The sequence below is a fragment of the Stenella coeruleoalba genome (genome assembly GCF_951394435.1).
Source record: "Stenella coeruleoalba genome assembly, chromosome: 19".
Classification (NCBI taxonomy): Eukaryota; Metazoa; Chordata; class Mammalia; order Artiodactyla; family Delphinidae; genus Stenella; species Stenella coeruleoalba.
Genome location: NC_137165.1, coordinates 34,815,605 through 34,829,667, shown reverse-complemented (window position 1 = coordinate 34,829,667; position 14,063 = coordinate 34,815,605). Strand labels below are relative to the sequence as shown.

General features: G+C 43.4%; 1 protein-coding gene across 1 annotated transcript in view; it reads left to right on the top strand.

Annotated features, from left to right (window-relative positions):
• The window catches only part of ACACA (acetyl-CoA carboxylase alpha), a 272,579-nt gene that overhangs the window by 230,839 nt on the left and 27,677 nt on the right, over nt 1–14,063 (top strand). The window contains 7 exon segments of the mRNA XM_079904143.1: nt 70–213; nt 800–920; nt 4,104–4,200; nt 7,319–7,415; nt 8,638–8,783; nt 8,785–8,845; nt 8,848–8,930. Of these exon segments, the coding sequence (XP_079760269.1) occupies nt 70–213; nt 800–920; nt 4,104–4,200; nt 7,319–7,415; nt 8,638–8,783; nt 8,785–8,845; nt 8,848–8,930 (749 nt within the window).

Below are 14,063 nucleotides of genomic sequence, written 5' to 3'. Positions count from 1 at the left end.
GAATTACGAAATAGACTTTGCCTTTCTCTCTGTCTGGACGGATGTCTTTTCCCTTGTTTATTTCTCTAGGTCCTCGGAAGGGAAGTATACACCTCCAATAACCAGCTCGGGGGCATCCAGATCATGCATAACAATGGGGTGACCCACAGCACTGTCTGTGATGACTTTGAAGGGGTGTTCACTGTCCTGCACTGGCTGTCCTACATGCCGAAGGTAAGCCCTCCCCCCTTCCTTCCAGCACCGAGGAAGCCCATAGCACCCAGCCTTTGCAGCAGAGTTCACTGCCTCTGCGTGTGCGACTGTTTTATAGTAGAGGGATTTTTTTACGATATGTTCTCTGGAAGCCGTTGATTTCTTTTTTTTCCTTAAAGCCATCTTTTACCTCCTACCTTTAAAATGCCTTTGGATTTCATTGGTTAGGCCCCTTTCTGATGATTTCCAGCCACAGAAGCCTTCGTGTCCTATCTGGGCTCAGATCCCAGCTTATTAAGGCTTCTTCCTCATTGTGGGTCTTCCCCTTTGTAATCGGTATCCACCCCTCTGGGGAGCTTGTCGGAGAGCCTGGGCACACTGAAACCAGGAGTCAGAATGCCCTACTTTCTGCCAGGCTCCTACATGAGACTTGAGAGCTGTACATGTTCCTCAGGGCTTGGCTCGAGATTAGGGTTCTTCTAGCTGATGATTGGGACTAACGGGTGTGACTCCATATGTGGTCCCTGCTGTCTTTGTCCATAACGATTGTTGCTGAGTTGGAGTTGTTCACTGACCGCTGTGCTCTTCCCCCCCAATCTCCTTTCAGAGTGTACACAGTTCAGTTCCTCTCCTGAATTCCAAGGATCCTATAGATAGAGTCATCGAGTTTATTCCCACAAAGACGCCATATGATCCTCGCTGGATGCTGGCAGGCCGTCCCCACCCAAGTATGTACACATTTGAGGGTCTGTGGCACCCTGGCCCTCAAACTTCCAGTCTTCCTTTCAATCACTAACCAATTCCTGCACAATAGTATATGACAAAGAAAACAAAGCCACTGAAGTACCTGGAAATGAGGGAAATCTGAAAAACAGCTCTCTGAAGAAAAAAGTGGAAAATCCTTCAAGAACAAATGAAAAATGAATGAAATCAGCCATTGAGTCATAAGCACTGGAGTCATTAATACATTTCTTTTCTGTTATTAGAGCACTTATTATTTAATGGGCTCAAAGACTTTAAAACAGTTAAATATAAGCCATAAAGTCATAGAATTACAGGACCAGAATCTTTGACCATCTAGTCTCTGTAAACAGAGATTGATCAGCCAAGTTCTGGGAAAGGTCTTTGAGACCCTCCACTATAGAGTGTGACTACACTCTTCCCAGCAAGCTGTTGCTGGGCACCCACCCTGCATGCGCCCTTCTTCTCATATGATTTTGGTAATAGTATTGATCTGTGCCTTAGTTATTAATGTAAGGTTGCTTTGTAAGATTATTTATTCATGAAGAGACTGTGCAGAACTTTTAATGTGATAACTGTATCGAGTAAGAACAAGCCCTCCCTCCATGTTTATCTAATATATCCCTCTGTCTTGGGGCTGATTTTACCAAACTTAAAAAACAAAAAGAGGGGAAAAAAGAGGCAACTCCACGTAAGGCAAATGTACATTCTTGTTTGTCTGTCCATTTGGCGATTTTAACAAACCTTATTTAGTGGGAAGTTCTTTTGTGAAGCCCCAAACCCCCCTGCTACATTTTGAATCTATTTTTTTTAGGCTTTTTGAGAAAGTGTTTGTTCTTTTTTCCATGTTTGTTGCAACTATTTCCTCCCAAAGAGGCTATATCTAAAAGAAGAATGGAATGCAGAAGATAATTCCTTAAACTTAAGAGTCATTGTGATTTTGTTGAAAGAGAAAGAAGTCTTCATAAGGAAGACTTAATACACCTTTGTGGGCACCCACTAAGCCACGTGGGCCTGTAAAGCACTTCCATATACACTATCTTATTTGGACTTGCTACTTCTCAGAGATAAGAAGAGATGACCGTTTTACAGGCTCAGAGAAGTTAAGTGATTTGGGCAAGGTCTCACAGCTAATACGTAGGAGTTGGGCTTAATCTGAAGCCTAACTATAGATACTATAAAAAAATCACCAGAGGAGGGCTGACTTTAATTTAAAATGTTACCTGTTGTCTTCAATGCCTTTTCTTGTTCATCTTAATAAAACTAAATACTTTTTCTTACATCACCAGAAAAATCACCATAGTAATCTTTTTCCCTACCTCTCATTTTTATACCAAGATTTATAATAAGAACTATGAACCTAAGATACCTGTCAGCCTTAAAATACAGGACTTTTCTGGCAGAATTCAGAACAAGACCTAGCGAGTGTTCTCCTGGGAATTACGGGATGCCACGTTAGCTGGCTTCTAAGTTCTGCATCTGAATTGAGCATGACCTGCTCTTCTTTGAGGAGGCCCAGTAAAGCCCACCTGCAATGGCCATAGCCCACCAATGACTCCCCTCTGTCAGTCAACATATAAGACAGGAGGGGTTTGAAAGAAAAACAATTTCCATTTTGAAATGAATTCTGTGGTTCCAAATCATTACTATTGAAGTAAGAACCGTCAAATGATCCAAGCATATAAAGTTAAAATTTCAATATCCTGATGTACTTAGAAGTTTGGTTTAGAACCTTTATCCAAATTTGAGCCCTCTTTCATGGGGTGAACAGGTGTGTGTGTGTGTGTGTGTGTGTGTGTGTGTGTGTGTGTGTGTGTGTGTGTAGATGGGCATTATCCTGGCTATTATTAATGAGATCCACAGAATAAAATGAATTTGTGATAAACTAAGTTTTCTGGGTTTTGGATAATATTTTTTCATCGACTCCCTAGTAATTCATCCTGCTGTCTCTTGTGCAGCTAACACTCGCTCCCAAATCGAGTGACTTCAGATTTTAATTTAGTGGAAGCGTTAAAGAAAGCAGATGATTCCCTGTGATAAGTTAAAGCAGATATCTCCTAGGTGAAAAGTTAAAGTCATTTATTAGAGGAGATAGTGCCGTGATATTCTTCAAACTGATGCCCAACACGAGACCAGAATCTAAACGATCGGCTTTGGGCTCATGATAGAGAGATAATTTTGAAACGGATGATCACATTTTACACTGGGGCCATAGAGGCAAGGAATGTAGAACACAGTAATTACAAGTTGAGTCTTGATAAAACACTCTCCATCCTGTTTAAGTCAGCAGAGGTTAGCTTGCTCGGATCTCCACTTTTAATTGGTTTTGGGCTTGAGTTTTTAGGGGGCGGAGGGCCATGTTCAAATTAGAAGACTTGCTGAGAAACTATGAGCCGAGAGGGCAGCCGGGAAACAGTTATTTGCAGAAGCTTTTATGGGGCCTTGGTCAAACACGGATACCTGTGGAACAGAAGTTATCTTAAACTAAGATGTTGAAAGTTTATGTGTCTTGCCAGTGAAGGAAATTCTATGCACAAAGGAGGTTAATGACATAAAGTGTGTTCATCTGAACCATTATATTTTTGATTCCTATCAAGAGTATACAGGAACGGCCCTTTCTTGTAGTAAGATTATACTTTCTGAGCAGTAAATAAAGCGGATGTATCTTGTTGCTTTTCTAGCAGAGAAGCTGAGTCCCTTTTCTTTTCCTCAAATTTGGGTCCTCATCTGATCATTAGGCTGTCTTCAGCTTTCCATTAAAAGAAAATCATTGGAATCAAACAAAATTGTAAGCTAAGTTTTAAAATAGAAATACACTTCTTGAAAACATCTTCAATGACTTGGCTGCCTTTTGACAAATGTTTGTGGTGTTTTGAAAAAAGCCAGGTTATTTATTTAAAAGACGCAAACTCTCTCTGCTAGCTGAACCCCATCGTTTAACAATAAATGATGCTTTTGCTGATAAATGATTCTTTTTATTCAGACTAGCAAATGAAATAGGAGAGGAGGTCTGAAGGCAGATGAACATTCAGGGGCCTAATGTTTCCATCTATTATAATACGTTTAAAAACAAATAACCCCCCAAATCCAACCTCCAATTTGCCAATTCCAGTGTATTTTGAATGAATTGACCGTTTTAATTTTCTGTTTTCTTTGTTTCCCTTCTGTAGCCCAGAAAGGTCAGTGGTTGAGTGGATTTTTTGACTATGGCTCTTTCTCGGAGATCATGCAGCCCTGGGCACAGACTGTGGCAGTTGGCAGAGCCAGGTAAGAGCTCTTTTGTTTTGGAAGCTCTTTTTCCTCCCAACTAAAAACAAGAAAAGAAAGGGCTGTATAGGTTTTTTACCAATAACGTTCTCTTTGTCTAAACTTTCTCAGCATACTGGATTATAGTCATGCCCGAGGCAGCATAACTGGAGCACTGGTTCCCAGTGGGCATTTAGCGTGTCACTCTAATGATGCGTTTAATCTGAAGTCTGGTTTTGGCAACACTTCCTTTTCATAATACCGAAAGAAAAGCTCTCTGGGGCTGTACAGCCCAACCACAAGAGCCATAGCTCACCAGTGACCCCCACTCTATCCCCCAAAGACCATTTTCTTTCAGGAGTAGATGGCCAGTGACTCAGACTCATCTACTTCTCTCTGTAACCCACCCAAAAGATCTGTGTAACCGGAAGAAGTTCCTTCATGGCATTGAGATTATTCAAGTAACAAATGCACTGTACTGGCTTATCATCAGATTTGAATTGAAAAAAAATTTACCTGAAACAGGAGTGGGTCAAATAAGCTGGAATAGGTTGCAGGGATACCTCTAGTTTTCAAGGGGGAAATTGAAGTTTCTATTAAATTTTAATACCCACTCTAAGAAGTGCTTCACTCAACAGCGAGCTCTGCTCGAAATAATCTGCCAGGCTCGCCGTAACGAGCACCGCCGAGGCTGATCTTAATCTGGCTCTGCACCTCGGAGACTCGCCGCCCCGGGGACCCACGTCTGGAGCTCACCTTCCTCTCAGGGGCAATCAGGTTTCCTTATCCTTGTGAAAAGTGGCACCTGCCCAAGATTCTCAAACATGCCACACTGGGTTGAGATTTAGATTCCAGCCTCGAAAATAATTCTAGGCTTTGTGGTGCTCTCCGTCCAGCAGGTCAGCACGCCTTGTGCTGCCAGTGACCAGGAGCCATCAGATGGCAAATCCCACCAGGCGGGATCTTTCACTGGGGCTTGAGTAAGACTCAGCCTGGAGTGTGCCCGGACCGAGACTCCCAGGGACCAGCTCCCATCTTCTCCGGCCTCCCAGGCTTCTGCCGCACCGCAGGCTTCCGAGTCCCAGTGAGGGTTATTCTTTGTGCCTGGCAGAACTCCCACTGGGGAGGAGCCCCCCCACTCAGGACCTACTGGTTTGTTAGTCTTCACAGGACACTACAAGCAACTTTTTTGAGACTGTGTCTCTTATCCATTCTGCTTCAGTTTTCCCGTCCTTAAAAAACATGACCGAGAAAACCAGACCTTTGTTAAGGTCTTTAAGATCCTCCCACAGGAAACAGGAGAATAATGCTTTACACTTATGATTGGAAGAACAGGACTGTTCTGTGAGCAAGTTCAGTCAAGCTTGGCTTTGGTTAGCTCTGCCGTTGTTTATTGCGGCACTCACTCTGACTTCTTTCTTTCTTTCCATCTGATGAGTTCTGGGCTTCTTACTCCAAACACATACACATGGTCACAAGTATATAAAGCACAAATGGAGCTAGCTTCTTTCAAAAGCAATGGCACTTCGCGAAATAAATATAAATGTATTCTTCTGGGATTGTTACTGTAAGTGCTGCCAAAACTCATCTTTGGTATGTATGTTTGGAATATGTGTGCTATTGGCTGTAAATTGTCTTTTATTATTCCATGGCACCTTGTCCAGGGACACACTATAAAACAAGATGCAGCATCTTCATGTGCTAGCCTGATAAAATTTATATGTAGTATAATAGAAAACAGAAGTTGTTCTGAGCTGTTTTCAAGTTCAATAAATAACTGTAATACTCGGATAAAGATGTTCTTTATTAGGTCACGTGGGCCCTAATATATAAGTTATAAGTTACCGATTTAGGGTGGCTTTTGCAATTACAAGTTTCCAGTTGGATTGTTAATCATTGTGAACAGAAATATTTCTAAACCCTCCTGTGTACCTTCTGCTCGTTGTCTGATTGTCTAGAGAGCTTTTGATTCTGATTCAGTGCAGGCAAGTGACAAGGGGGTGGGTGGTCCCCACTCAGGCCCCTGTCAGGCCTCTTGTGATGACAAGGATCCATTTCCAGTAGCCAATATAACAACCAAAGACCATCCTTCATGGAAAAGTTTGTTATGGAGATGCTGTGGGGAATGAGAGACTATAACCCGTTCCAGCCCCAACCCCAAGGAATGCAGCTGAGAAGGTAAAGATTGAATCACATTTTCCAGAGTGAGGACTCACCCTGTACCTTGCAGGCTCGCTCACACTCACTTTCTTGATCTCCTCCTGATTTTTACTAGGAAATCTTTATGAGGACCAAGTGTGGGAGGGTATCATGGAGTACAGATGCAGAGGCTTTGAGCTCCTGAACAGTTTTTTAAATTAACAGAGCTTGGAGATTAAATTTATCCTTCCAGTATAGATCACCTATTCAACCAAGATGACTTCTGAAGGTTAACCCTGTCCCGTTGCTCTTTTCCAACGGAAGAGAAAGTTAAGGGCTTGTTCAACCACCTCCCTACACTTGGCACACGTTTTTCATCATCCCCGTAACACACCTGCAGACTCCCCATCCACACACCCAATGGTAAGACCTACTGTACCCTCAGATCTTACCAGGAACCACGTTATCAATACTCCATAGAAAACTACAGGTCTGTTCCAGCAATGAAGTTTCAGGTTCCTACTGCCTTTCAGACTGTTTCCCTTCATCTTCACCAAAGACATGCTGTAGGGTGAACTGAGAAATTTCACTTGGCAACCACAGTGATGGTGTGTGTGTGTTCATTTGTGTGTGTGTATACAAGATCTCACACACGTACTAGGCTGTTGAGTCTAAATGCAGAGGCTCCCCTGGTACCACCCTTGGTTTGAATTTATCCTGTGGTGGAGAATAGGAGTGATCCTGAGGGCAGAATCAGTTACCAGTTATGATTTACCAATCATATTTGGTAAACATGCAGTTTCCCTCCATATTTACCAAATTTACCATTTTTACCACATCTGTAGAGTAACGTTTTACCCCCAGAAAAGTCAGATTCCCCCTGACCCTGTATTTGTTTCCACATCCCCCTCCATCAATGTTTTGATGTAGGATTGGAAAATAAATGACTAGCTGTAACGTAGACATACATTGGGTTCTTACGAGGCTCATTTTTTATCAGGCTAGGAGGAATACCCGTGGGAGTAGTTGCCGTGGAAACCCGAACCGTGGAGCTAAGTATCCCAGCTGATCCTGCAAACCTGGATTCTGAAGCCAAGGTAGGTCACCTCAAGTACCCTGAGCGCCCATGCTTGGAGCTGTGTTTCCGCCTCTGCAGAGCCGTGGATATATTGGGAGCATTGCAAACCACCAATTTTAGAGGAAAGGGCAGCCAGCAGCCTTTAATGATTTCAGACCATCACGAGCTCACTTTTAAGATGACTCGAAATGGACCGCAAGCTAAATTCTGCCTGAAAAATTAAATGGGCCTTTACAGTGGTCTTGTTGTTGCTAGAAAACAGTCTTCTTTTGTTGGGTATGTGGTCTTCTAGAAAGGCAGCTGAGATGATGCTGAGGGCCCACTGGTCCTGGTTGTCCAAGCACTCGTGGAAGAGCTCCTACTGGAATTAATAAGGAAGTCTGCCCCGACACCAAATGTGAAAGCCACAGCCCATCCTTTCTTTTTCTTTTTTTCTTTTTGGCTGCGTTGGGTCTTCGTTGCTGCACGCGGGCTTTTCTCTAGTTGCAGGGTGCGGGCTTCTCCTTGCGGTGGCTTCTCTTGTTGCAGAGCACGGACTCTAGGCGCGTGGGCTTCAGTAGTTGTGGCATGCTGGCTCCAGTAGCTGTGGCTCGTGGGCTCTAGAGCGTAGGCTCAGTAGTTGTGACGCACGGGCTTAGTTGCTCTGCGGCATGTGGGATCCTCCCAGACCAGGGCTCGAACCTGTGTCCCCTGCACTGGCAGGCGGATTCTTAACCACTGTGCCACCAGGGAAGTCCCATCCTTTTCAAAAGGGTGGATTAAGTCTTCACAGCCTGACAAAGGGTCAGGGAGATGAGAGGAGCTTATGCAGCAGGGCTACCTCAAGCGCCGCTGACTAAGCACAGTACAGGGAAGCTGCACCAGGCACAGAGGTGAGAGCACGCGGAGACTCTGACCAGGGGGCTTGCTTGGAGCTGTGTGGTCGAGTCACTTAAAGTTGCCCTGGGAAGCCTGGAAGGAGGATGCCTCAGGCTGCATCCTTCCTTTGGAAGCAGTGAGGTTTCCCCCTTTGGACTAAGGAGGGGTGGGTGGTGGAATCAAGACTTAGGAAGAGGAGTATTTAACAAAGTCAAAGAGCCAGGATCCTTTCTTCTTTTTTATTTCAAGGATGATCTTGATGAACAACAACTTTGGTTTGGTTTGATTTTGAGTTTTTAACAGTAAAACTTTATTCTCCCGGGAGAGATTCCCCTTCAAACTGTGTTGTTAATTGTGTCTTCTTCTTTGGCTTTTCCTAATAGATAATCCAGCAGGCTGGCCAGGTTTGGTTCCCGGATTCTGCGTTTAAGACCTATCAGGCCATCAAGGACTTCAACCGTGAAGGGCTGCCTCTGATGGTCTTTGCCAACTGGAGAGGCTTCTCTGGTGGGATGAAAGGTAATTGGCCTGGCCCTGGGCTGCAGGGGCATCACTGATTCCCTTGAACACTGCAGCGGGGGGAGGAAGGGTTTAGCTGGGTTTATATGAGTGTCCTGATAGCACATCAGCCTAGGTTTTTGGGCGATTATGCTCCCTCTGAGATATCTTCTGAGTTGTAACTTGAATGGGAAAATTCGATTTTTACAATTCCATACAAAATCTCAGAGCTATCTAGGCGTTATGTAGGTGGACTGCTGATTCAGCTTTCACGGCTTAGTGATGGACTGTTCTGATGGTCCTGGGGAAATACAATTGTCCTAGTCTCTGTCCCTCTTTTCTGGGCATACTCTTTGTTGGTGTTTGTCTTTGATGCTCTATGATGACCAAGATAGATACTGAAATTAGCTGTCACCAGAAGAAAACGAACAAATTCTATACCGGAGGCTTTCCCTTTGTGGCAGTTCGTGATATGTTTTATTATTATCCAACAACAGCCCTGGGCCTGTGGCTCCAGCATATTAGACCATTATTGTAAAGGCTCTGCTCAGTGCCAGTCGCTGAGAATCCTCCGTGTGAATGGTTCAGGGAAACACCCGCTACCTCTCAAGGGTTGTGAAGCTTTCTCCCCAATGGCCAGAGATTCGTGGCCAGGCGGAGGCCAGAGACCACATGCCGGGAGGGGATGAGTATGCTGATAAGTGTCAACTTTATTCCTCAGGGAAAACCCTAGAATGGATTAGGGGAATAGACGGAGGGAGGAGTTGGTACTGCTGGAGTGAAAGGAGTGATCAGAGGTAGGACATGTAAAATGTGAAAGAATGAACTCTCAGTAAGGCACCCAGAAGTAGCTTGGGGCAGGAGCATCTCTAGCTTTGAGGGAGGAAAAGCTTGGGGAAGTTACCCTTTTATAGGTTATCAGCTGTGCGTGGAGAGAGGTTAGAGCCTTATGCCAGCAACTTTCCCTTACCTGGCTAAGAAAACCCCTGCCTGTGTGGCCAGCCTCCCTGCCCAAATGTAGATGAGTAGGGCGATTTTTTTTGTTTTTTGTTTTAGTTGAAAAGGTCCCCTTTGTCTATATTTACTGGACAGCTACCACATTTTGCACTTTCTTTGGGGAGACGTGGACCGTACATGCAAATTAGGGTTTGTATACTTTCCTAAGCTATTCCAGGTGAATTGCATTTTGACCAAGATAATAAATCAGTGGAAATACCATGAGATGTTGAGAGTATAGGTTAAATAAGTCAGTCGTACACATTTTTATTGAGTTCCTATGTGCAAGGAGCTATGCTGGCTAGCTACTTCACAGAAAACAAAAGTAAGTCAGAAAAGAGTCTTGAAGCCTGAAGGAGTCAAGAAGAATGTCTTGTGCAGAAAGTTAGACCCATAATGTATAAAGTATAAACAAAATACCACAGTGTTTCTACCAGACGTAAAATAGACAGCTAGTGGCAAGCAGCCGCATGGCACAGGGAGATCAGCTCGGTGCTCTGTGACCGCCTAGAGGGGTGGGATAGGGAGGGTGGGAGGGAGGGAGACGCAAGAAGGAGGAGATATGGGAACATATGTATAGGTATAACTGATTCACTTTGTTATAAAGCAGAAACTAACACACCATTGTAAAGCAATTATACTCCAATAAGGATGTAAAAAAAAATACTAATAACCACAGTGTTCAAAGGAGGATGATACTCTATGGGGGCAGGGGAGGGGGTGGCTGGAATCCCTTTCATTTATGTATATGAGATGCATTTAGCATCAGATTTCACTCGATCCCAGATTCCCTGGCTGTGAGATTTACATTGACTTGGGAGAGAAGGCAATGCTATGACTCCTCAGTTACCTCTCTTCTGGGGAGCCATTGAGAATTCACTCATCCTGACATTACTTAGGAGACGTCAGCCTGGCTACTTTGTCCTAACGAATTTAGAGCTCAAAAGTTTGCGATGTGCCGCTTGTAGGGGAAGCTTTAATTCTGCGACGTATTTTGGCTCAGGCCCAGATTGGCTGCCCGCCCTATAGCCATAAGAGCATCAACAATTCAGATGCATTGGGCTCTTTTCACCAGAAACTGCACTAACCATTTTACATGCATTATCTTACATAATCATCACAACAAGCACCTCTAAGGGGTAAGTTATATTATTATCCACAATTTGCATAAAGTGAGACTTAGGTTAAGTAAATTTCCCAAGATCATTTAGCTAAAAAATGAGAACACAGACCTGTCTTACTTCCTGTAGCACAATTTAGAGCCTAGGGCCAGAACCAGATCTACTAGAATATCCCAAGAATAGAATATCTAGGTTCCTGAGAAAGTAATTATCCACCTACCGCCCCTCTGCTTTGGGGTTATTGTGACAGGAAACTGCAAGAACTCAGAAATGAGTTATGGGTTTTTAATTGTAAAATATACATAATATTTATCCTATTAACCATTTGTAAGTGTACAGTTCATCAGCATTAAATACATTCACAGTGTTGTGTAACCATCACTACTGTCTGTACCCAAAACTTTTTCATCATCCTCGACATAAAGTCTATACCCATTAAATAGTAACTCCCCACCCCCACCCCCGTCCCTAATCAAAAACGAGTTGTTGGCCTGATGTGGAGCAGGACCAGCTCTGTCTTCTGAATTTTGGTGCTGGTGCTGCATCCGTTTACACGTCACTTAAGACAGATAAGCTTTGGGGAAGATGGAGATCAGTGTGAAAGTAGGAGGGGAGGAGCACCCCCCTTTCATAGTTACATGCAGGCCAGGATGTTTTCTATGTATTATCTCATGTAAAGGGACCAAAGCTGAGAGTCATTCCATATCCCTTGGGGAGATGTTTGCAGTTTTGGTTTCAATACTGGCTGGGGATTCTGCAGGGAGGGAAAATAAACAATTATGCCATCCCTGAGTGCACACAAACACACAGCCAGGAGCCGACTGCACTGTGGGTAAAATGACTCCAAAATTGTGTGTAATGAGTAGGAAAAGATTAGAGACAGCTCTTGCTATGCTGAAAATTGACATTAGTGGAGGGGGGAAAAAATAACCTCTTTACTAGTCGGCCTAGGAGGTCTAATTCAAGCAGTAAAAATATAAATAAATAAATAAAAGCACGTCAAGATGGTATTGGTGCTTTTTTTCCAATGAGCTCTATCTGGCCGGAAGGCTATTCAGCATAATGCAAAATTAAATTATAAAAACTGGCTGAATATTTAGATGGAAGAGCCATTTGGAAGCAGTTTATTTAGACGAACCGGCAATGACCCACAACAGGGAGACATCAAGCATGAAATTTACTAGAAATTAGCACCAGGGTCCCAGCCTCAGCATGAATAGCTTGATAGGATGCAAATCCCAGTGATATTAAGCTGCCTCACTGCTGGTGCTACAGGGTCACTCTCAGTTGGCTTTTCATGTTATACTTATTATTTTTTCCTGGGACAGGTTATAAATAACAATAAAAAACATTTATTGAAAACTTTAACTGGAATGAAAGTCTATTATAAAGTCTCTGATTACTTGGATGTTGAAATGCAGTGTCAGCCGGCCATAATGAACTCATGAGAGACATTATGTGTATGCAGCTTGTGTATGCCTGATGTCTACCTTCAGCTTCTAACAGATAATCTCGCCTCAAGCCAATAAGATCTGTTCCAGTTTTGAGAGAGCAGAGCACTGTGGAAACACCCTACCGCCCTGCTCCCTTGTTTGGTACGTGCGGCTGCTGTGGTGTATCCCTGTTGTGTAACAATGAAGGCTCCAGGCAGGGTTGGCGCCTGGGTGCTAAGAACAGGCTGGAAAGGCTATGTGCTCACCGTTCATGCAGATGTGCTTTGCTCAGAATGCTTAGAAAGCTGCAGGCTCCCTCCTCTCTGAGGAAGAACCTTTTAGTATTTTCCATTCCCATCGCATTTCTCAGGGCCTGAGAATTGACAGTCAGCATATGCATAGCTTTACAGTTCCCTAGACTGATGTCTAGCCTAAACCCTTGGGGATCCCCCTTCCCCTGCTGCTCTTGGCTATGCTTTTGCTCTGTCTCTTAAATATGAAGGGATTTCAAACAAATGTGTGTCAGATTGTTGCCAAGCGCTTCAACCTGCCTTTCAGGAATGTGTGGTCTGGGGCAGCTGTGAATCAGTACAAGCATGTTGATTGTAGAATTTGTGTTTGTTTATATTTCAATAGCCTTTGTTGTCTTTGGAGTGTTTTGATGATTCGGATAGTGGGGTGTTGATGTTCCAGGTTAGATGGAGGCGTTTTTTTCAAGTCCCAAGCTTGTCAGCTTCAATGAAGCTTGATGCCCCTTTTCTACTCACAGTCTTGGGGCCTGAAGATAATTGTTTGGCAGTCGGATCCGTGCCCTTCACAGAGCTGCTACTATAAGTTCTGATATCTCTGAACATACCAAAAATCCAGGCAACATTTAGAAATACTCATTTATTTAAGTGTCTTTTCTGGCTTCTGTTTTACTGAGCCCTTGTATCAGATGCTGGAAGGCAGATTACTTCAGCCTCCTGCGCTTTCCTCGCCTTAAGAGGGATGGGTTAAGAATGTGGACTTAAGAGACAAAGAGATCTGGGTTCAAAGTCTCGACTCTGCCACTTACTCACTTAAGCCTCAGTTTACTCACCTGTCCCTTGGGTATGAGAAAAAGAAGAGTTTTCTGATGATTAAATGATTTACGTGTGTGTGTGTGTGTGTGTGTGTGTGTGTGTGTGTGTGTAATCATGCTCCCTCGTATACAGTAAGCTAGCCATGAAGATGAAAAGAGGGACCAAAGTCCATTTCACAAAAATAAAATGCACACATACTCAACTTTATCCCAAACAATTTGCTTATACTATGAAATTAAGTTTTGTTTTGTTTTAATTAACTACATGGAAGTACATTTTTAATAAAGTCCTCTCCGTTTTTGGGAGCTGAGTCCGTTCATCATAGTACAGAGCTGGATTTTGATGTAGACATGTCTTTAACAAACACAAGTGAGTGAAGAGGCTGGAAGCGCTGTCATTTACCTCTTAACTTACTTTTCTTTCACATAGGATGACTTTTTGGGTGCCATTTGCTGTTGTTTCACTTTCTCCTTTTATCTCCACCTCCCATTTCTTCTCCGCGCATGATACGGTTGAGAGCCACTCCTTCCTGTTACTCATTCTGAGACTGTACTCTTGGCAGCACTGAAAAATGTACTGCTAATTACACAATTATTTTATTATGTCGCACTGGTTGAAATATCCACTAAAGAATTAATTTAGTTAAAATAATTTGAACTGAGCAATTATTTTCATAACCACGGAATTAGCGTAAAGC